The sequence below is a fragment of the Motacilla alba genome, chromosome 5 (assembly GCF_015832195.1).
Source record: "Motacilla alba alba isolate MOTALB_02 chromosome 5, Motacilla_alba_V1.0_pri, whole genome shotgun sequence".
NCBI lineage: Eukaryota > Metazoa > Chordata > Aves > Passeriformes > Motacillidae > Motacilla > Motacilla alba.
The window spans coordinates 39,468,809-39,492,584 of NC_052020.1; the positions used below are offsets into that span (position 1 = coordinate 39,468,809).

Genomic DNA, 23,776 nt, shown 5'->3' on the forward strand with positions numbered 1-23,776 from the left:
AGAATTTTATAAAGATATAAAGATATTTTCAAATCTTATCAGCCTAGAAGTTAATCTTCTGTACTATCTCACTATTTTATTGTTAGAGTTCTCAGACTAAGCAGTTGTTGAACCATAATAGTCTTATTCCTGCTCCATTTCACCTCTGCCCTACCTGCACTGCTGTCACTCATTGCATTCCTAATAACATTTAGACTACAAATTGGTTACACCAAGTTCCTCTGTTCGTTCTGTTGTTTCAGTGCAGAGCTTCAAATTAACTTTGGTCACCTAATTTAATAATAAATGGGACTGAAAACCTCTTTTCTGGCTTTTGCTTCTGAATTTGCCTCATTTATTATGTAAAAGGGCTACATTAAGACTATGTTGTACTCTTGTGAGAAGCATCCCAGCTGAGGTTGGAGGTTCATTGGCAAAGCTGTGGGCTGTGGAGGGAGAGAGTAGGATGGTTTGCAGCTGCGCCCTGTGGAACTTTCAGCAGAGTACACAGGGAACACTGCACTGGCTCTGCTCATCTCCAGCTCTGCTTCTGGCTACTGCTGGGAGTAGGAAACCCAAGCAGGTGACAAGAAACAAGCTCTGTGAGGATACACAGCAAGAACCACTTAAACTGACATTTGTGCTCCTTGGAATAATTTGTGCAAAGCTTTTTAGTTTTTGGGTTTTGTTTGTTTTCTTTCATGTAAATAAGACCATAAAGGCATCAAAGCTGTTTGTCTGTCTTTGCTCCTGACAGGAGGTAGATAACTCAGAGGACAGCAGCACTCTGACAGTGCTCCACCAAGTGTGTAAAAAGGCTGCATTATGATGCAGCTATCAAGTAAATACAAGCCAGAGAAACTTCACTTTTTCATACTCTGTATTCCTTTGTTTCAGGAGTACAACATCCAAAAGACACTGCTCCCATTTTTCCAAATGAATTTTGACCTGTGTGTTAAATGCTGGAAGAAAGCTGAACACCAGCAAACTGGTGTCCTTGTGCTGAGGAATGTTTATGCAATTTAGGTAACATGATGCTAATTAAATGAACTGTAGATCATAAATGATCTCCAGGCAGGCATCTCCCAGTGGCTGTTGCTCAAGCAATGGGAAAACAAGCGCTGACTCATTAACTGCGAATTCCCCATGAGAATGGAAACAAACACCACTTTTGGCTCTTTTACTTCAGTGACGCCGAGATGTTTTAATTTTGATTTCACTGAATATTTTCACTCTCTAGCGTGCCATGTTGTGAGAAAAACCATCAGAGGCCAACCCAAACGAAACCCAAACAGGTTCGTCCTCCAGGACTCCACCTTGGTATCTCTGGCGACGTCGGGCATTGCCCACTCGCTCACAGCCTCCCCCAGGTCACAATTCTGTTTAGCCCCGTCCCGTTCACCACCGGCGGTCGAAGCCTCTCCCGCCCCCGGCCCTCGTAACGCCGGGGGGGCCTCTCGGCGGGGCCGGGCAGTGGCGGGGGGCGGCCGTGGGGAGGGGTCGCGGCTCCTCCGCTGCGGGGCGGGCAGCGCACGGGCAGGAGCCAGGGCAGGAGCCAGGGCAGGGCCGCCGCCCGTCAGCGCGCCGGCGGTGCGAGGGCGCGCCGTGCCCCCCAGCGCGGCCCGAGCCCTTCCCGGCCCCGCGGCGGGGCGGGGCGGGGCGGAGGGCGGGCCGGGCCGGGCCGGGGGCACCTCCCCGCGTGGCGGCCGCCAGTGAGCGCGGCGGGGGCGGCCGGGCGGCTTGTTTTGGGCAGGTGGTGCCGGCCGGGACCCGAGCCGAGCCTGGCCGGCGCGGCCCACGGTGCCGGCATGGTGTTGCACGAGCCCGCCGGGGCGCCGAGTCTGTCGACTGCGGCGGGAGGGGTCGGTGATGCCGCCGCCGAGGTACAGCTGTCCCGGCTTCGCTGGGCCGTGCTGCTGCTCTTCAGCAGCTACTCCCTGTGCAACGCTTTCCAGTGGATCCAGTACGGCAGCATCAACAACGTCTTCGTGCGCTTCTACGGCGTGAGCGCCTTCGCCATCGACTGGCTTTCCATGAGCTACATGCTCATCTACATCCCCCTGCTCTTCCCTGTCGCCTGGCTGCTGGACAAGAGGGGCCTGCGCCTCATCGCCCTGGCTGGCTCGGCCCTCAATGCCATGGGTGCCTGGGTGAAGCTGGGCAGCCTGAAGCCGCACCTCTTCCCCGTCACTGTCCTGGGACAGGTCATCTGTGGCCTGGCCCAGGTCTTCATCCTGGGCATGCCCTCACGCATCGCCTCGGTGTGGTTTGGCTCCCAGGAGGTCTCCACCGCCTGCTCCATTGCGGTCTTTGGGAACCAGGTAATGGGCAGCTGCGCCCCGGCTGGCTGCGCTTGTGGGGCGGGCTGTCACCTGCCTGGCCGGACACTGGAGGTGCTGAGGGAGCAAACAGGGAGGAGTAAGAGATGCACAGGGCCTGAAGGGCAACCGCAGGGATAACACGAACTTATATGAAATTCCCTCTGGAAAATGCATCTTGTGTTTGGAAGGATGCCACTGGTGTTAGCCTGAGGGCTGATAGTGGTGGCAGAGGCAAATGGGACCTCCATCTACAAAGTTTGGGGCAGCACGGGGGTTAGGTATGATTCTGGCTTTGAGAGGTCTTTGCCTGAGGCTCTTCTCCAGTGCCCTCCACTTCCTATGTGTGTGAGTCTCCAAGTGCAGGGCTGTGATTCAGTAGAATTATGAATGGCCTGGGGGGGAAGGGGCAGTGCTGAGGAGCTGCTTCAGGCAGAGCGTCTTTCAAATCTGCAGTTGCATCTGGACTTGACACTGTAATATCCTCTTTCTGCTGACAACTAGATGGGATAAAGGAGATTAGCTGTCTGCTGAAAGCATTGTCATTGGGCTCTGGAGGAAAAGGACTTTAGCACTTTCATACCTCTTAAGAGTAGGTACAGTGTTTCCACAAGCAGTTGCTCTGAGAAAAAGAAAAGTTCCATCAGGCCAGTGTGAGGTCAGCTCCCCGAGCACTCTTTTATCAATACAGGTGTCTGAGGCCAGTGACCCACACTTGCTCAAGCTATGAGTTTCTTTTCTTGTAGGCAGAGGAGATAATTTTTTACACAGCTTTGAAAGGATCAGGGAAATACCTTCTTGACCCTTGCACCGGAGCACCTGCTCATTCAGTTGAATGAAGTAACTAAGCCAATACTGATGCAATGAGGCATAAGTGAAGTGAGCCTGACTCTGCAGCCCTGACCCAAAGAAGAGGAAAGTGGAACGTGGCATTGGCTGCTGGGCCTGTGGCCCTTGCTTGGAGGTGCAGTGTACTTCCCTGCATGTGACTCTGTGCTCCACCCTGGACCGGTCAGCCTGTGAGTGACTGCTATTCTGATTTGAATGGTTTTCAATTCAGGTAGCTTCTAATGCAGACTGCTTCTTCCTGTGTTTCTGTATTTATTTAGATACTGCGGAAGTAAAAAGAGGTGAATGCTTGGAGATGGTATTTGAGGAACAGCACTAGGGAATTAAGGAGACTGCTTTACATCTTTAGGAAAGAGAAAACATACTTATCTTTACTTGAATGCACCTAAGCTTTCTTTTTTGCTCTTATCATCCCTTCTAGTGGGCTGGTTTTTATGTGTTTTTAAATGAATCTTTAGAGTGGAAGGCATCTAACTTGGCATGAGCCAATAAGTAACTGAGCATTTTGCTGTCAGACTTTAAAAAAATTATTCAGGTGGAGTTACACAACAGTGTGCATTAGAAATCTAAACAATGAGGCTGTCTGCCTGTGCTGTATGGCAGTGTGGAGTCGTCAGCATCGCAAAAGGAGTGCCTTAGTGTAACGGTTGTGAAAAGCAAACTTTAGCTACCCTTTTGGTGCTCCACACTGCTCTGGTGGTTGCACTGACATGACAATGAGACCTCAGTTCAGTACACAGACTTTGCTTTGTAAGACCAGACTTTCCTTTTAGAGAATCAGAGAAGTTGGAAATGGTGGTGACTAAAGACAGAATATACTCCATAGGGAAGACCTATTTATTCCCATAGTCAGGCGCATAATCCCAGTGAATGAAAACTAGCTGTTTTGTTTTTTGGTGAGGTTGGGCAGGGGGAAGAAATAGAGGCATATATTTTTCCTAACTGTAGTTAAAGACTGTATTAGAGAGTGCTAGCAAAGGGTATAGTACAGTGGTTTTGTAATTGCAGTATGGTAAATTATTCCCTATGCTCGTTTCTCCACAACTGTATGGTCTTCCTTTCCTTGCCATGTCACTTAGTTTAATTATTATTATTGAATACCAAGCACTGTTGTCCCTCTCCATTAAGAATTGCAAGCAACTGCATGAAGAAGCAGGGAAGTATCACTGCTTCTTTATTTGCTATACCTGCCCTTTTTCTGCTCTTGCTCTCTTGGTGCCAGGCTGCCCTTCAGCAGTGCTGTCCTGAAGGAAGCCTTGTCTGCTGGCTCATCTGGGTCTGCCAGGGCCATGTTTGCTCAGGACACCGCCTTGGCTTGCTGACTGATGGTAACCTTCAAGTTCAAAGTTAGCCCTGAAGAGTAAATGATTGAATCAATCAGACGAGGTGATAAATGCCCTTTAAAAAAACCAAACAATCCCTAGTAAGGTATTAGAATCACCTCACTTGTTTCTGGCCATATGTTAGCTGTGGTATCTGAAGTACAAAAACAGTTAGATTGAGCACTCTTGAATCAGTGCTGAGGGCTTCTAGAAGAGTGTGAACACCTGTGGACGTGCTTTTGTTTACCCACTGCTGGTTTTCATGATATTTTACTTTTCCACATTTTAACAGGAAGATACATAGGTGTTTTTTTTTCCATTCTTTTTCTTTGTCGGGGAAGCTCACGTGTGGGGAGGTATAGAATGAAGTTTGCCTGTTGGATGCTTTGTCATTAATATATTAGCGTTATTGAGATACTACTGGCTTCTCATTGCTTGAAAGACTAGGAGAAATATGTGGGGACTCATCTTCATGCTGAAGATCTGGGTAAAGAAGCAGAAGTGTTGTGGAGAGTTCACTGATGTTCTTCAGATGTATTTTAATACTGGCAGGAATTTGACATGTTTATGAAATACAGCTGTCAGTAGTCGTGTTCCTGCTACATCAGCAGTGTTCCCTGTGGAGCACCTTGGTGCTGGATATCTGTGTGAAGTCCCACAAACAAGGTGGGTAGGAGAGAGTGGTCTGAGTAAGGCCATGCTGTTACCATTTTGTTGTATTGATTCATCAGCCGTGTCCCTGTTTGGAATTGTGGCTCAGACCTGGCAGGCAGCAGCAAACAGGCTTCTGACCTTCTGTGCTGATGGCAGACCGTCTGTCATTCTCCCTGCTGCCAGGACTGCACTGGGAAGGAATGCTCTCCTGAGATACTGGCATTGCAGGAGTGTGTGCTTGCTGGAGCAGCAGGTCTTGCCCCTTCATTGAGCACCCTTGCTCTTCTGTAATGTGGGGATGAGGAAGCACATGGTCCTTTGGCATGACAGAACTAACATGGTGGTGGGGATGTTTAGGTAGCGAGGTAAGTTTTTATGGCATTTTGAAATTTATAAGCTGGAGTCTGATGGCCAGGTACCAGCTCTCTCCTTCAGCTGCCATGGTGCATGCTGAACTGCTGTGCCTGGGTTTTATGCGTATCTCACTCTAACTAGTTTATCTCCCTGTTGTTACTTGATGGGCAAGGGGCACGGGCAGCATTCAGAGAAGTGTATAACTGTGTTGCACACAGACAAAGAACATTTGTGGATTCGATTTGTATTGCTTTGCCACCAGTATTGAGTTTTTTGTTGGTTGAGAGAGACCTTGTTCCTGTTTCTTGCTGTTTTGACTAAGAAACAAGTCACTGATAGGCTTGGGAGCAAGGATGTGGGCCTGTTAAATGATCTTTTTGCAGTAATTTTGCCTTTTTTTTAAGCAGAGCTTGAAAAAAAGTGATGTGATTTGGGAGGAAAGAAAACTTTAGCCTTATATTAAGCTTTGCTTCAGGGAAAAAAATCATGCAGCACCTTACTGATCTTGGGATCTGTCCCTGTTCTGATGTAGCTGCGATGTGACTTCAGAGATTTAGCGCTTCCATAACAGAAACAGCCTGAGGTTTTAGGTGGTATCTGCAGCCTGCTGGGAGTGCCAGTCTTGAAGTGATTAGGTGATGGCTTTTGAAATGGGCAGACCTGGTGATAAGCTGTGAATGAAATTCAGGGAAATGTTCTCTCTGTCACTCCTGGTGGGTCCCTTCATCTGGTTTGAATTGGGGGAAAGAGTCTGCCTGGTGTAGTGGCTGAGGTGGGTTTTGCCATGTACTTGGGTCTGCAACATCTGAATAGCCATTGCTTTTGGTGCTGAGCATGTGCCGTTGTTTGCTGCCTCACTTATAACTCTGTTCTGTACCTTTTGCCCTTAAGGGAAGGCAGCATGTTAAGTCTAAGAAGCATTCTGGAAATGTATCATGTCCTGTGGAGTCCCTGCCCTCCAGTCTTTGAGTAGACTTCTAGATCTTTGGCTGCTCTGTCTTTGCTGGAGGATTCCCTTCCCTTCAGATGATTCCCTGTTAGAAAAATGGACAGGTGGTGATCTGTCTCACAGGCCTCTAGCTTGGCCCTGCTTCTCTCAGTTTTAGCTATCAGAATAGAGAAGGTTTTAGTGGCAGTAGCTAATGTTGGCATAGTTGCTTGTAGTGATAGTAGTTAATGGGTGACATTCTCCAGCCCTGTCTCCTTTCCCTCCCTGACAAAAAAAGGGCAGGGTGGATCAGAGCACTTGGATCTCAAGGAGTGCTGTGTGGCTAACTCTCCAAGATCCTGGCCGTGGCTCAGTGTGCGAGGGCGTGCTGACCAAATAGCAATGTGGCTTTTGCAGGAATGTCTCAGTTTCTATAAATGGACATAAGGGCCTGAAATGAACTTTTTCTACCCATTTCATCTGGTGCTCTCTTCCCAGACATACACCAAAGGCAGCTCCCCTTTCTCTCTCACAGAAGTTGGCTTTTGGGTTAAGCTCTGCAGGGGAGTTTAAATGAATTTCTGCAGTGTTTCTGATGGGAGGGCCAGCAAGCACCCTCAGCACTTGCCCTGCAGGATATCCAGGATTGTCTGTATTAGGTGACTAGAGTAGGTCCTTGACCAAAGCATATTCCCACTGAGGCCTCCAGTAGCAGCTGAGGTAGCTAAACCCCCTCTGTTTGTTCTCTCTCCTGTCTACTGCTGTTGTTTTGCTGTGTTGCATTTCTTTCCCAGCAGACTGGGGGAAGGTGCATTCAAGGCTGGCCGGCCCCGAATGACTCGCACAGGGGAATAGTCTTCACTGTTCAGCATTGCACCATATTAAGCGTTATGAGATGATGCCACAGAAGCAGAAGTGTGATGTGGAAGGGAGTTTGCTTTGTTTGCAGATGAGCTTTGGTTGTGCAAGTGCAGTTTGGAGGAGCAAAGTGTCTCCCACATTAGTGGGAAAGTAAATCGAGCTTAAGCCCTGTCTTTTCTCATCACAAGGCTCGACTACAATTTTCCCTTCCACAGCTTGTGTACTTCTTTACTTTTTCTTAAAACACTGCAAGAAAGTTACGCAAACTGCAAAAATGTACATTGGCTTCCTGACTATCTGGATTTCAATGGGCTCTTCTAATTTTGCTGTCAGTGGTATGGAAGAAGCATGTTCTGGACACCAATTTGTACAGAAGTTTACTGTGTAGGAACTGCCAGCTTCTGCTTAAACAGCGCCTCAGTTGGGCATTTTCAGTTCTCCTGTAGCCTTTTATATGGCAGGGACCTCTGCTGATAACAAAGTATTAGAAAGCCAGTGTGCAGCTGGGAGGCACAGGGTGTGAGAAGGGGGTAGCTGTCTGCTCTCTGCAGGTCATGATATATGAATTATAAGGTCAGAAGGTTCAGCTGCTCTGGTGAAATGTCATGGTTACAGTTTGAGGGGCACCTGTAGTTAGAAAAGGAGGGAGGGCCTAGGACAGAGCTTTGATACCCAGACAAGAGTATAAGAGGATGCTGTGTTGCCCAGAGTTTTGGAACAAGCATCTCAAAGGAGTTTCACTGGGTGAGTCCAGAGGGAATCTGGGGTGTTTCCTACTCGCTCTCCAAAGTCTTGGCTTGGGAACTTGCTAAGACCATATTGAAATAATGGTTTCTGAAAAGCCTGTTGTATTGGTGTTTATCAAAGCATAGATCTTTTGATTGCTACATTTTCTGTCCACTTGGCCAAACCAGCTGGCTGCTGGTCTTGGGGTTTCCTGGGACTTCTGCTTATGCTGAGCCTCCTAAAAATTAGCATCACTTTTCTCTTCTTCCATTCCCAGTTTGAATATTTGGTAACAGACCATTTGGTATGTTTATGTGTAAATAGTGTGGATTTTCTGTTGACTTGTTCTTTTGAACTTGTAGATGAATATCAGCTGGTCCTGATGCCTCATAGAAGAAATTAGTTTAAAAAAATTTAGTAATATCTTCCACTCATAACGCATCATGTCATGAGTGATGGTCCAATACCTCTTTCTTGAATGTTCTCCTCCCACACTGACCATCTTTTGACCCTTCTGTCAGGTTTCCTGATTTTGCAGTGTTTGAAGAGTTTTCACTTAGTTTGTAAAGCTTTTCTGGTGCCTCTTTTGGCCTAATTATGGTTTTGCTTTAGCTTGGTCTAGCTTACTGTCATTTTTCTTTGCTTGAAGGAATAATGTCCAGTTTTAGAGCTGAGTGGTTTATGTTCTTGTTGGTGGGTTTTTTCTTTAGTGTTTTTTTTTCCTTCGGTTTGTTGGTTTTTTTTTTTTTGGGTCTTTATTTTTTACTTAATTGTGGTTCCTTTATTCTAAAACATTTTGCTAATATTCTCTAGGCTTACAGTGAGCCTCTGACTCAGTGTCTTTGCACAATCCTAGTGCCACTTGAAAGCATTTAATTTCTTAGGCTTTTCTTCTTCATTTCCATTTAACACACTTTCTTCCTTTTAGGCAGCTTCCTCTTGTGAGTTATTTATTGCTCTAGTTTTTTGGAGGGTGTTTCCTTTTTTTTTTGTCACTGTTGCAAGGCAGCTGAATTTTAGTCCAGGACAGAACCATTCTGTAATACTGATGATCATAGTCACCCTCTGCTGTTCTGGGTTGAAGTCACAAATTGTGCTGCCTCTTACAAGTTTTCCTTAGAAAAGGGTATTTGTGGAATCCAAAAATGCAGTCTCTGCATCATCCCTGTCATGACGCTTATTTAGCTTGCAAGGGCATTGTCAAAATTTCTAACTGTTGTGAATTTTTGCTTTTGCAGCATCTCTCTGTCTTTTAATGTTTTAATTGACCTTCTGTATTTGGTGGTCCCCTCTGTCAACATTTATACCTACTTAGGGAATTTTACAGGGCTTCTGTGTTCCTGTTGCTGACTCGTAGTTTTCTTTGAGGTGGAGGTCTGCTCCTGCACTCCTCCATCAATCATTCATTTAGAATTTTTATGCTGATACACTACTGGTTATTTTCCTTCAGGAGACTCTTAGCAGCTAACCTCAGACATGTCATTTTCTATTTCAAGTCTTTGGGTACATTTATACCACCTTCTTAGCTGCTGGCTCTTGGTTTTGTTGCCTGTTCTTGTGCACACTATAATATTGAATATGATGTTGTTGTTGTGACTGATCCTTCACAAAATTCAGGTAGGAAATACATTCCTTCTATCCTTTACTAGTCTCTAAAGAGTAAGTAATCTGAACAGTGCTCTCTGTTGTAGTTGTTGACTTTCCTGGTAGTGTGTTTAAAAATTACCCCAAAGTCTTTTAAAAATAAAGTGCCAGCAGCCTGATCTCCTGGAGAGATCCTCAGAGATCAGGACAGTGCTGGGTGTTTTGGGTGAGAGGATTCTGAGTGATGTACCAAATTTTGAGAACAAGCTTATCTAGATAGGTATTGGAGACCTATCTGCCTGTATAGAGGTTGGAGATGCAAATTAAGTAAGAGGGTCCATTATGATCCCTTATGACAGATGGGGTCTGTGAGGAGGGTAGCACAGACTTTTGCAGAACTAACCTTATTTTAAAATTGCTTTATTTTCCCTGATGTGCAAGGTGTGGAGAAGGGAGAGGTTATTTTTCCCTTTCTAAGGCATCTTCTAAATTTTCTGGTTAATTGGTTACAGTGTTTCTATGGGCTGATGGTAATGTGCACACTGACCTGCTGAGAACCAGGCTAAAAATCTCCATGTGAAAAGTAAAGTATATGCAGTGTAATAGTCATTGTGCTGTTGAGAGCTTGTCTTCTTTGCTAAAAATATTATGAATAATCCAGGGTGTGTGAGTGTTGTTCAGGAAATCTTCAGTTTTAGTCAAGTCAAAGGGCCTTATCTCCACAGAATTAATAGCATGTGTTGCTCTCAAATATAAAATGTAGCTCCTATTGCTATGATTTTTTTGTCCATTCTGCTACCTGGTTCTTATGAAAGATATAATGAACTTCTAATGGATAAAAGTTGCTTCTTTTTGGGGGAGGAGAAGAGAAAGCACAAAACATCTGTTTATGGTTAGAAAAGTTGTTCAGGAAAATCCTTCTGAAAAGGGCAACAATAAGTTCAAGAAAGCTGGGTGAGTCGGTGACCATTGGGTAAGTGATGACTGTAGCACCTCCCAGAAAAGGATTTCTGAACAATTTGCAACACAGACTCTCAATACCTTCTCTGCTAGGTAGAGAAGAGATCTAGCTATATCAGCTAGATCCTTTTTCAGGACTGAGCAGCTGGAGGGAGACTGGAAAAGATTAAATCTCAACTGTGGTCCTGGAGAAACTTGTGTCAGAGGTCAGAATAAAGTGTGGGTCTCTCTTTTCCTGTTGGTTTGCTGCTGTTCAGCAGCTCATGTGGCTAGCATGTGATTGCAGAGAGAAGGAAACCAAGAAGTACCTAGCACAGGACCAGCTTAGTTCTTCCAAAAATGAAACAGTGGTAAGACAAAAGGTCAGTTTCCAGTAAGGTGTTTGTAAACCTTACTTGGGAAGGAGTGGGGGGGCACATGGAAGACCCAGCTATGAGACTCAATAGAACTCTTCTCTCAAATGGAAAGGAGCAATATTGAGAGTCTCTTCCTCAAAGGTTAAATCTTTAAAATGCTCTGGAGATAGGAGTAAAGCCCAGGCTGGTTGTTTCCTGGGCTGACCAGGCACACCAGAGGCACAGGCCTGCACTTGGCCACAAGGAGGGCAAAATAAATGTGCTGCAGAGACAAGCAGGCTTTTGCCCTCTACCAGCCATCTCTGTGAGCTTCTGTGTTTGATGCTGTTACCTTTTCTGTGCAGCTGCAGGCTTGGGTAGGGAAGGGGAGGCATGCACTTTGATGGAGATTAGAGCTTGAAGCCTCTAAACCATGATAGTTGTGCTCACTGTAGTCAGTGGGCAGCGCAGAGGAGAGAGCCAGCCTGAGTCGCTGTGATGAGAGGCTGGGCATAGGCCATATCTGAGCAAAACTGAGCTCTGGCAAGTTTAGTCCTGTGTCAGAGTCTGTCTGTGCCATGTGGGTGTTAGGAAGGTTTATCCTCCCTAATGATCTCTTAAGTTTCCTCCTAAACTCAGTCCTTGACTTGCTATCGGGGATGGCACATCTTGGGTTTGTCTTCAGTCTGTGTAACCAAACCTCAAATGTTCTTATTCCTGACAGTGCATTGAACTGGTGGGGCACATCTGAAATCTCTCAGTGGCTCTTCTCACTAGCTCCCTGCAATGTCTGAGAGAATGAATTTAGTGTAGATATCTGTTGCCGGTCCTGACCGAGGATATTCCAGGTCCCAGTGGAGGATACTGTTTGACTCAGGAGAAGTTTGGTCAGACATGGATGAAAGTCACTTGTTTGTAAGCTAAATATGGTGCCTGAGGGCACATAGCAGATAGTTCTGTTTGAATCCTAAGCATTCTTCCTATCTGAAAAATACACCAGCTGGATGGAGGAGTAGGGATTTTGTGGAGAGTTTTCTGGGGCTGGGGGGCACAAGCTGATTTTTAGCCTAAATATGATATATGGCAACTGCAATATATTTGTTCTGAGATGTTTGTCTTGGTCAGTAGGTCAGGTCTTCCAGAATGAGTCTATCAGCATCCCAGAGACACGGAGACATGTCAAAGAAGGCACAAGGAGGTTTGCTAGAAGACAGTCTGGAAAAGTTGTCCAAGCTCATGCCTGGGTTACAGGGCTCTTGGGTCTTCTGCTCTGTGCTGACACGCTTCCATGAAGTTTATGGGCTGCACAGAACTTGTCTTCCTTAGTCCTTGCTTTCTGTACAATTTGAGAGCAGTTTTTCCAGGGACAGTTGCCAAGCTCCATTATTAAAACAACCTTGACATCTAGGATATGTGCTGTCAACCCTTCCTTTGCTTTCAACCTTGATGCTCTTCTAGGTTCTCCTGGTGATGATAGGGTGAGCCTTGTCTTGGGAGGCTGCTCATTTGAAACTGTATCAAAGTTGGCTGAACCAGATTAATATCTCAGTTATATAGAGTGGGCATGTGTCTTGGCCCTTGCACTTACGTGGTTGGAAAATAAATTGGTTCAACTCATTAACCCGACAAATATTGTGGTTGGTTTTGATGGTCTTATTTTCTGCTGTTTTTAATGAGCAAAATTGGATTACCAGCTGATCAGGCCAGCTCTCGAGCAGTGGCAGGGTAAGGAATGGGATGTGTGTGTGAACAGGAACATCTGTTTGTGGGGGAGGTCAGGGCAGGCAAGACCTCCACTTCGATGAAGCCAGGTATTCATTCTGCTCAATTGTGTTGTAAAACCTTGCCTTGAATATCCTGACAGTTGTAATTGCAGTGGGGAAACCTCTCTTATGGCCTAATTGAAATGGGTATCTGACTTTTGATTGTTGGGTGGTAAAGAAGATTTTTATCTTGGTTGTGAAATTGGATTAGGCTCAGTGGAGCCTGTAATGAGCTGTAGGGCAGTGGCACTGTTTGGGTTTCACATCATGCCTCTGTTTATCCCCTCTCTCCCCTCAGCTTGGCATTGCTGCAGGCTTTCTGGTCCCTCCAGTTCTGATCCCTAATGTGGAGGATGTGGAGAAGCTGGCCTACCACATCAGCATCATGTTCTTCATGACTGCAGGTGTGGCATCAGCCCTGTTCATCCTGGTCATCATAGGTAAGGAGGTGGGAGTGTGCACATGAAACCAGATGGGACTGAGATGAGCCATTGTGTGACGGGGCCTGTGTGCCAGGATATGGGCTGGGCAGGCCATTTGGGGAGGTGTCCTACCATGCAGCTGACAGGCTCATGCAATACTGTATCTTGCTGCTTCAAACCCTTGATGAACAGCACATGTAGAAGGGAGGTTGTTGGTGAGCCTGCCAAATTGTTATTTTAGTCCATTGCCTGCATAATAAATTCCAGGCATGAGTAAGTCCTTTAAAACCCAACAGAAACCTCTCATAGCAATCTTCTCTGCAAACAGGGTGCTGGGCCTTGGGTTATGTCTGGGACCTGCCTACCCCTTACGAGTAGAAAGAGGCAGATTATATGGCATCACAGGAACAAGCTGTTCCTAGTTATGGGTGGAGAGAAAAAAGCATGAAAGACAGTAGCAGGACACTAGAGGTGCAATTCCCCTGCTTACCTCATGAAGTTGAAGCCAGATATTTAGCATGAAAGATTGGCATGCTCACTGGAGAGCTGAGTTTAGTTGTTGAATTACATGCAATTTTTTTGATAGGCTCCTCTTGCCAGTTTGTTTGTGTTGCTGATGGCTGAATCAGATATAGAGTTCAAATAGTGTGGGGCAGGGAATAGACAAGGTACAAAAATGCCTGTCTAGCACCTGGCACAGCAGTATTGCCTGTGACTGGGATTTCTGGATGCTACTTTAATGGTAGTAAGGGGTAGCAGATGGCTTGGCCTGAAATAGAACCTGGCAAAGGTTATTGTTCCCTGGGCACTGGCCACTGCAGAACACTAGGCCAGCTTTGTCAACTGACTTGTCCAGTTCCTCTTTGTCATTTGTAAATCCACGTAACACTTTTGCACCTGGATGGTCATCCTTCTAGAAACAAAGGCTGATAATAGTCCTGAGAACTCTTTTGGTGCTGCTGGACACTGCCTACACAAAAATGTAATTGAAGGCAAGATGTTTCCCTTGGGAAGGTGACAGGAGCTACTGCTGGAAGAGAGCTGTTCTTTCCTGTTCCTGGATAAGTTCATGCATGGAGATCAAAGCTTAAGGAAAATGGTGTGTTTTGTACACTTGGTTTTAGCAGCCCCTCTGCCATCCCTCAAATGGCACAGTGTGTGCTCAGGCCCCTCAACTGCACCATTACAAACAGGTGTACTTTGTGTCTGGTTTCAGTCTTCAAAGAGAAGCCCCCGAACCCTCCAAGCCGAGCTCAGGCCTTGATCCAGTCAAGACCACCTGCTGAGTATTCCTACGTGCAATCAATCCTCCGCCTGCTCCGCAACGCCAACTTCTCGCTGCTTATGGTCACTTATGGTAAGGTCTGGCCTCCTTTTTTCTTGTGCAGTTATCACAGCTTCTTCCTTCCTCTCTGTGCTCTGCTGGGACAGTAAGTGGCTTGAGTTGTTTTAGGGGAACATAAAGATAGATCCTCTGTGCTGCCACAGACCAGGAATCCTTATAGCCTGGTACTCTTCAGCAGTGGTTACCAGTGAATGCAGCGAGGAAGAACAAAAGGAAGGCTAGCACACAGAGGATGTATGCCCTTACAACTGTTATCCCAGTCTTTGACTGTTTGCTGTTCAGGGGATTTCCTTATCTGTTCTTTTTTTCTAGTAATTTAGCTAATTGCAGCAAACCAATCTAAGTGCTTACATAAGAAATACACAGAAGTGTCTGAGTGCAAGTCATAGAACTGGGTGAAAGTCATTTCCGAAGGCAAGGATGTGAGTATGACTACCAGGCATCTCTGTAGAGGTCATGTGGAGTGTGCAGATGTGCAGACTCTGTCAGCTTTCTAGGCGGTCCCTGTGAAGCAATTGGGAGGAAGGACTGGAGAATATCTTACGCCATCTGTCCTTGCATGCTGAATTTGCTGCTTGCTTCTCTTCAGCATTCTCGGTCTGTTTGTTTGAGGGCAGTGTGATGTGTTGAATCTATTCTCTGATGCTGAGTTGGCATATGGAAAAGTGTTTTTCTTACTAGCAGAAAGGCCATTGTGATCTGTGCCTGGCTGCATAATAGGGTATACTGTAGCCAGCTAGTCTGTGGGTAGTTTTGTCCTCAGTCTTCCTACCAGCTTGCAATGGAAGCTTCTCATAGGGACAGTTAAATATTGCTGAAAGTTCTGCACCTTCTGCCAGCAATTGTATCTGAAAGACCTTGTGGATGACTAGGCAGGTTGGAGAGAGTCAGATGGTGGCTTTGTACTTGCTGAGGATGCTAATGGTCTTTGGAGTTGTTGGAATCTCTGCTCCTTTCCTTCTCAGTGCAGTAGACTTCTAGAAATGCCACTCTCAGATTGCTCTTAAACTTTCCTGGTTTGCATTGCAGCTGCTGAGTTTGGCTTTTTTTTTCCCCCCATAGTACATAATACCCTCTCAGAAAGTGAAGACCGAAAAATCTGTCAGGCAGACTGTGTCTAAAGTTGGATTGTATCATCTGCTCAGTTCACACTCACCCTTCAGGAAAAAGAAAGGGGAAAGCATTTGCTCTAATAGGTATAAAGGAGTCCTAGAGGAGAGAGGAGGGCTCTCAGTACAAAGAGCATGTTTAGAATGTGACCTTCCTGGGATAATTCTTTTCTAGCAGTGACAAACAGTGTGGAAAATCTGTTTGGTGGCTCATAATTCATTTTCTCTTGCTGCTGGTCTGTGCATTTTTTCTGTTCCTCTCTGTGTCAGCCTCATGCCAATCTCCAGCTTGACTTGAGATGGTGACTGTTACTCAGAGAGGGAACTATGCTGTGAAACTTTTTTTTTTTAGCTTGTCTGGGTTTAAAATGGTGACAGTTTTTCCTACTCAAGTCAAAAGTTACGTTGGCCGAGATTTAAGACATCTGCAGCCACATGAGTGCAACTGAGTCATCCTGCCTACCTAGCACAAAGATATCTGCAGCCTGTTGGCTTTTATGTTAGCATAGCGTGTATCAAGGGAGAGAGGGGCGAACCTGCTGCTTGTTCATCTCTCCTGGCTGTAGAAAGAATGAGGATCCTTCCACAATGACAGGGCAGAACACATCTGCAGACCTCTAAGGTCTTGGTTTTACCAGCAGCCAATGATTCCTTTCTTGTGGCAAGATTGCAGTGCTGGAAACAGTGGTGTCACTGCTGCTGTGTCACGTGCTAGTGAACTGTTTTTCAGGAAAGCCCTCAGAGAACCTTTTCCCCATGGCTGCTGACATTGCTTCCATAAAACTGAGGCATAATGTGGAATGGGCATTAAGGAATTCCAAGTCTATGGGGTTGGGCTTTGCATGGGAGAGCGTGTTGCTCGTGGGAGGCAGTAGGCAGGAAAAGGGTGGAAAATTCTGGGCAAGGGTAATAGAATGGGAGTCATGAGACAGTCTTAAAGAATCAGCATTTGGAATGCTGATGGGGCAGTGAGGAGGAGGCAGGGCAGTGAGAACTGCATAAGGAACCATTGTTGGGGAGGATTACAAGGGTGAACAAGAGAGAGTCTGGCAAGTAGGTAATAGGCTGCCTACCTGTGGGAGACCTGGGTTCTAGTCTGAGGCTTAATAAGGGCTCTGTTTGGAGCTGTAGGCAATAAACTTCCCTGTTCTGGCCTCTATAAAATAGAGGAGACACTGGGGTATCAAAAACATTATTCTACATTACAAGCAAACCATGGTAACTAGCTAAAGAATCAGGTGGTGCTGGACCTCCAGATGTCCTGCTCTCAGCTACTAGTTCTGGTTTCCCTCATATGGGTGGGCAAATGGCCACTTTCCTGTTGGAAACAACCTGTTTTATGGTTATTCAAACAGCTGTAATTCTCAGAGAAGCTTCACTGAGCAACTGTGACATATGAAGTGCCTACAACTCTTCTCAGCCCTCACATATGCAAATTTGACACATTGTCTTGATTCTTAGAATGTTTTACCTGATTCTGGTGCCAAGTGTTGCTGCCAACTCTTACTTTCTGCCCAGCTTGGGAGCAGGGGCCCTTCCCTGTCTTGGAAATCACAAGGATCACAGAGCTGCTGTAAAGCTGGTTTACTGACAGTGTTAGTTACCAGAGCAGCATCTGGCTGTCTTCACAAGGCTGCTGTCCTCTTGGCTGGGTGAGAAATAGAGGTGGACAAGTGAGTGGTTAATGTTTATGCCCAGCTTTGAAGTGAAGAAGCATAAGGACTGTGCTGATCTGCCATACTCCCCTGTCCTTGCACTGCAGCTTGCGGTGTCACCTAGTGGGCGGAGTGCTCCAGAGGTGGAGATAGGATGAAGCTGATTTAGGGTGTGTTAGCTGTTTTGCCATAGCCGAGTGCTGCAAAGAGACAGCTTTTAAGACTGGAGGGCGCCTCCTTGCTGTGATATCTCCAGTTGTTCTTCCCCATCCTTGGCTGCTGGCCCTGCTCGAGTTTCCAGTCTTCCTGAGTAACTCTTGGTAAGGATTGGGTCGATTCTCCTGCCTAATGAGCATGTCACTCAACTTACTAGCCTCTCCTGTAACCTTCTGACAGATGATTCTGAAGTGGAAAACATTGTCACAGGCAATATTTTGGATCACTTGTGTAAGAGTCTTCATCTGTTGTCTGTGCCATACAGCTGTGGAGTGAGCTTTGCTTAATCATAGAATGGTTTAGAATCATTAGAAGGGCTCTTAAAGATCATCTAGTTCTAACCCCCATGCCATGTGCAAGGACACCTTCCCCTAGACCTAGTCACTCAGAGTCAAGTCCAGCCTGGCCTTGAACACTTCCATCTATGCCTTTGGGCAACCTGTTCTAGTGCCTCACCACCCTCACAGTAAATTGTAATGTTGTCAGAGATGGTGTGTGAAGGCAGTGTGATGCACCCTCCAGCTGCCCATCTTGTGGCTGCTCATAGTGCTGTGTACTGCAACAGGTATCTAGTGCTCCGTGGAAGACTGGGCTAGGTGCAGGATTGCTGAGTACTTAAGGGGAGATAGGGGACTTCAGGGTTAGGAGAGCTCAGGGCTTTGTTCCCTCTGTCAAAGCTCTGCCTGCTAGACTGCACTTCTGTATCCTGTGTTAGTTTCTGCTTTTAACTGAGGCTTAGAGAGGAAAAGTCGGAAGGAGGAACTTGACATGTATCTGTTTTGTCAGGATTTCAGGCATCTGTGCCAGACTTTTTAAAGCCATGGCTCTTTTTGGAGCCTATAGACGTGTGAGCTGTGGTGGTAAAATCTGTCCCTTTCCCTCCACCCATCAGAATCACTGAAGCCTTGAAGAGAAACCAACTGCAAATGTAAATGACTTTCTGAGAAGAAAGTTATACTGACTGTTACAGACCTCATCAACCTGGGGAAGGTTTCTCAGTATCACCCAAGGTGAGAGTGTAGCTGTTGCAGTACTGCTGGTCCAGTGCACATGTGTATGTTCTTGCCTGCTGAACAAAGCTGTTGTGTTTTCTGCCCTTTTGAGAAGGCATTTAACCAACGAAAGTTGCATGTAAGATGCAGCAGAGTGTCTGAATAGGGCTTGACCAGTATCACCCCAACAGCTTCATTCTCACCTTGGGTGATACTGAGAAACCTTCACCAGGTGCTTGATCCTCGGAACAGTTCTCTTTCAGAAACACAATTACTTTCATGGTTTTTATTTCAGGCCTCAGTGATAGCTTTTAAAATGCAAGACTTTTCCCATGCAGACACACAACCCACATGTCTGAGGGTAGTGCTGTCTGTGCTTCACCAATCAGCTCTGCTCCTACTTGTCTTCTGGCATTTCTTGGCTTGGAGAGAATGTTATTTATTTGCTGTCAGCAGGGGGAATGCTGACAGGCTCTTCTCTTGGAGGAAAACACAAAGGTCAATGACACTGTTGTTAATTGAATCTCAGGTCTTGTTCAAGGTATGATGCTGAGGCAGATGCTTTCCTAGTTTTCTGACTTGGCTGGGAGCAGAGGAGAAAATTGCAGTGTTAAAAGATGAATCTGGCTGCTCACAGGGCTGCTCAGAGGGTTGAGACTCTGTGAAGGAGTTGCAAGACCTTTCAGTACCAGAAATGTGCACAGCCCTTCGTCTAGCTGCTTAGGTAGGAACCATCCTGAAACTGCAGGGTTCTTCCTTCTGCATGCTGAGGCCTGGATGTTGGTCTCCATTTCTTTCAGTATCCTATGTCTAGCCAGTCTGGCTCACTCTCCTGAGACTCTGCAGCGTTGTTCTGGACTGATGGTCCCAAAGATTTCTCTCTCTGCATTTCTACCATTTCACAACCCAGCAGGAGAGTAGCAGGCTCTGAATGTGCTGCATTTTTATCCCTTTCTCAGGTCTGAATGTAGGTTGTTTCTACGCCTTGTCCACTCTGCTGAACCGCATGGTGATCCATCACTACCCAGTAAGTGCATCCAACCCTCATGGCCCTCTCTGATGCTTGCTGTTGTCCAGCACAAGCTGGCTGTTCCCTTTTTGCCTTTACACCACCCCATGCAAAAGCTGGTGAGTTCTAGAAAAGAAGGCTCCTTTGCACCTTAAATGAAAGCATTTACTTGTGAGAAAATCTTCCAGCAATTTCCTCTCCTTGTTTCTGACTGTGATTTCTGCTGGGACATCTGTCCCAGGAGGCTGCCCAGGCTTATGCTCTGGTGGCAGAAGGGTGGGGTGCCTCTGTACCTGAGCTATTGTACAGCTTACTGCTGATGCTGCATGCCACAGAGCTCCTTTCTGTTTCTGCCTTATAGTGAGTCCCAATATTTCCTAGTCAATCTGGCCCAAATCCTAACAGCAAGCTTCTTAGAGTTTATGCTAACTCCTTTGAGAGTATCTGCTCACGCTGGCCAGTGCACATATTTTTCTCATTGTTGGCTCAGACATAATTGCCAGACCACTTTTCTTCATGGACCAGAAAGCACTGGCTCATAGTGGGCCCAAAAGTGTTCCTGCAAAGGCTAGTTCTGGTTAGTGTGTTACCAGCAGAAAACACGTGTGAAGACTAACTTTGGTGTCTCTTCCTCTCTGGGTTTTCTGCACTTTGCTTTTTGTTGGATATGAGTTAGCTCCTGCACTTGTGTGAGTGTGTATGTGTCTCACCACAGGGGGAGGAGGTGAATGCTGGCAGGATTGGACTCACCATTATACTGTCGGGGATGGCTGGGGCTCTGATCTCCGGCATCTGGTTGGACAAAACCAAAACCTACAAGTAAGTCCCTTGTTTGCCCCTATGCCCTGGTGACTGTGCTCTTCCTCCATACTGTGCAAAGAGGAACCCTGTGCAGTTGCAAGTTGGCACTCTAGAGACTGAATCATTGGGAGGATTTGTAGGGAAAAAAATAGGGTTCTTCAAAACCCAGTTAGTGTAAGGTGAAGTCTGGAGCTGTGCATCCGCCAGGACTGGGCCCATACAAAATCTGGTGTTGGTGGTCCCTAGGGAGGCTTACAGAGAAGATGAGATGGCCCAATAACTGCTTTGTCAGGGATGAGAGAGTTCTTGGCACAAGCAGAATCAAGACTGTACCAGACCATTTGTCAGCCCTTACAAACCAGGCTCTGTGAATTTCTGTCCAGCTTAATGAAAGGCACATTGAATCCAGTGCCCAGAGGCATTGTGTTGATGGCGTGTTGCTGTATTTAGGGCAGGCATAAGGGTTATTGGAGTTACGGGTGGATGATTCTGTGTTTGTTGCCCGGTGAGTTGGGAAGGCAGATCTGGCCAGCATACCTTGCCATCTTCAAAGGGACAGTTAAGAGTCTTTGCTTGTCCTACAGTTCTCAGTCCTTAGAAATTTGGCTCTCACTGAAACACCTCTGTAGGATATCCCAGGTGATACAGAGAGACTCTTGTGTCTTATGCTGGGGTCTACCCAGCTTTTTGGTTTCTCTGCTGGCTTTGAGAACTGTGCTACAACTTGTTGTCTGAGCAGGTTGGGTGGGAGGGGGCTTTACTGGTCATGTGCTGGTAATGACTTGAAAGTAATTTCAGAGTTTTAGTCCTTGCAGCAGCTTTTCATCTGGGGGAGTCCTACTGCCATTATCCTACCTCATATCTTGGGCCAGAAATTCACATTCTCATTGTAGACAGCTTAGATTGATCTGGCTAGCTGTGAGCTTGCAACTTCTGAAGTGGCCTCTGGCCCTAGCTCCCTGTAAAGTACAGGGATCAGAAATAGAAAACTGGCTTCGCTAATAAGAAAGAATGGTAGGTGAGGGCTTCTGGGATTGGCAGGTTGTTTGTTGCTGTGTCTAGATGGTTGTGTGGCGCTGAGTAGTACTCATATGGGAGTCCTGGGAAATAGAAATACAACTGTTAGAACTGCACTGCTAACCATGCAATGTGACTTGTGTATCTTTCCAGCCCAGGGCTAGTGGTAAGGTAGCTTCAGCTGGCACTGCTAGACTGGATGATCTTCCTGGTTCTCCATAAGTGAGGTTAGGTTGCAGCATGAAGGCTTGAAGAGCTTTGTGACTCACCATGCAGAGCTGGGACTTGAAATATGGGAGAATAGGAGAGAGAGAAAAATCCACAAATCCTGTATTTGATCTATGTCCGCTCCTTCCTTGGATGGATGACGTAGGTAGGCAGAGCTGGCTAACAGTGCAGAAGAATAGGACTATGTCATCCATGGAGTTTGTTCTACAGACCCCCAGGAACTATTGGGAGATAGTTTTAGCTTTAGGTGAGGAAAAACCCTGCTAAGAATTTGTTCTCCATTACAGCCTACAAAATGGATTTCTGTGAAACTAGCACTTTTTTTTCCTGAGTGCTACATAGTCTTTATTTAGCCCCATTTAAAAGTCTATTTTAAAAAACTGTCAAGATGCCAGATGTTCTAGGTGGGTACCCTCCCCCTTCCCTCTGTTGCTGAGATAGTGTCAAGAATAAAATGGTAAGCAATGAAAATGAGGAAGGAAAGATATTAAGTCCTTTTTTTAGTCAGCTTGGAGGGGGAAGCAAATGAATGGGATCCAGCTGTGATTGAGGGGAGCAAGGGAAGGTTAATAACAGAAGGAATTGCAGAGCTCTACATGCATGTTTGATCTTTATTGTGCCATCAGCAGTTCCTTGAATGGGTGAGGCTGTGCTAAGTCAGGCTTTCCCCATCTGTCATGCTCGGGCACCAAATGGTCTTGCACTCTTGCTTTTATTTGGCAGACAAGTCCCTGCAGCAGTCCCTGCACTGTTCTTGTTTTTGGAATAGCAGGTGCAAATTTGGTCCATTAAAATAAAAACATGGGTTATGTAGTGATGAGCGAGCAGTGCGAGAATGGGGGCTGTCTTTGGTGGTATGGGTTGGTGAGAGCAGCCCATCTCTTTGAATCATAGAATCAGGAGAAAGACCCTTACAGTTTTGACATCAAGTTCCTGGCTAAGAGGACGGATGAGGTTGTGACACCTGGAGGCTGCTGGGTGCATTGGTTGTTGGTAGGGTAGTCTGGCTCAGAATGAGGTGTTTGGGAACTGAATTAATCAGCACTTCTCTTTGGTTATGCTTTTCTTTAAAGTGCAGTGTTCACATGGCCTCAGGTCAAGCTGGTTGCAGTCAGCACTCTCCGCTTTCATTGCTGCATCTCTATAAGGCAAGATGTCAGAAATATCCCTCTCTCTCTCCATTGACTAGGCAGAAGACCCCAAGTGGTGTTTTAGGTCTGTACAGATGCAAAGTACAAAAATTTGGGGGAGGGAGAAAAGATGGTGGAGGATGGGGCACTTGACTCTCTTCCAAGTGAAGTGAGTGCTCTCTCAGCCTAGCCTGACCTGCAATTTGGGACTTCTTATCATAGGCTGTTTTACACAAGGTTAGTCCTTGTGTAGTGGATATGTCTTCACCCTGTCCTGTCATATGTCTTATATAAATAATTTACCCAGACTGTCCTTTCTTCTGACCTTCATACAGGAAGAAAGGGGCATAAAACTGAATGCCAAAGGATAAGGGTGTGGTGAAAACCAAAGCAGTCTTCTACAAATCATCCCTTTCTCCAGCATCTGACACCTCTGTGTCTTCAGCAATGAGATCTTCTGGGAGCATAGGATCAAGGGCTTTGTTCAGGCAGCCTGGAATGTGCTGTCCTCATGGCAAAGCCTGTGGAGGCCATCTGTCATCCCTGTCCGTACAGCAGAGCATGTTGGAGCTGCACGCAACATCCCTGTGAGCAGCTAAAACTGTTCTATGTGCCTGTGCCCCTCATTCCACTTCCTGCTCCCAGCTTGTTCATTTGTTGCCTCAGATGTTGCTTGACTTTAGTGTTTTTGCAGCTGCAGTCCCCTGTGAGTCTTGTCGTGTCACTTTTGCTTTCCTCATCCAAGTGACCTTGTGAGACAAGGCTGGGCTGGGCCAAACCCATTCCTTACTCTGAGGCTTCTTCTGGAGCTGACTGAACAGCAGGAGATGTGTTCTTCATTTCAGCCCTGTTCCCTGCTGGTGCTGGCCCTGCCTGGCTTTTCTCCCCAAGGTCTCTTTTTTCTCACAGTCCCTTGTGTGGGCTCTTTAATCTGCCTCTTCAGAAGGTTTGGGAATGTGACTGGGAGGGCAGATGAATGTCAGGGCTGGTTAGGTTCATCTAAGTGACAAGTGTGTCAGGTCCTTCACAGATCTCCCTCTGGCTCTGCCACAGGGACTTGGCACTGGTGTCTTCGTAGCAATGCTTCCTTTCCACACCCCAGAGCACAGGGTTGGGTTAACCTCAGTTTTTCTAAGGTAATGTGGCAGGATGCCTAACTTCCAGCCTGTACTCACTGCACTAATCAGCCTCTAAGTAGACAGTCTGTGCTCCCTGTTCC

The 23,776-nt window shown here is 46.4% G+C and overlaps 1 protein-coding gene across 2 annotated transcripts in view; it reads left to right on the forward strand.

The window, feature by feature from the left end:
- Nucleotides 1–1,463: 1,463 nt before the first annotated feature.
- The window catches only part of FLVCR2 (FLVCR heme transporter 2), a 35,347-nt gene continuing 13,034 nt past the window's right edge, over nt 1,464–23,776 (forward strand). For both annotated transcript variants that reach the window (XM_038139863.1, XM_038139864.1), the window contains exons 1-5: nt 1,464–2,300; nt 12,932–13,073; nt 14,272–14,412; nt 19,332–19,399; nt 20,097–20,200. In XM_038139863.1, coding sequence (XP_037995791.1) covers nt 1,788–2,300; nt 12,932–13,073; nt 14,272–14,412; nt 19,332–19,399; nt 20,097–20,200 — 968 coding nt within the window. In that variant the 5' untranslated portion in view covers nt 1,464–1,787. The remainder of the gene's footprint in view (nt 2,301–12,931; nt 13,074–14,271; nt 14,413–19,331; nt 19,400–20,096; nt 20,201–23,776) is intronic.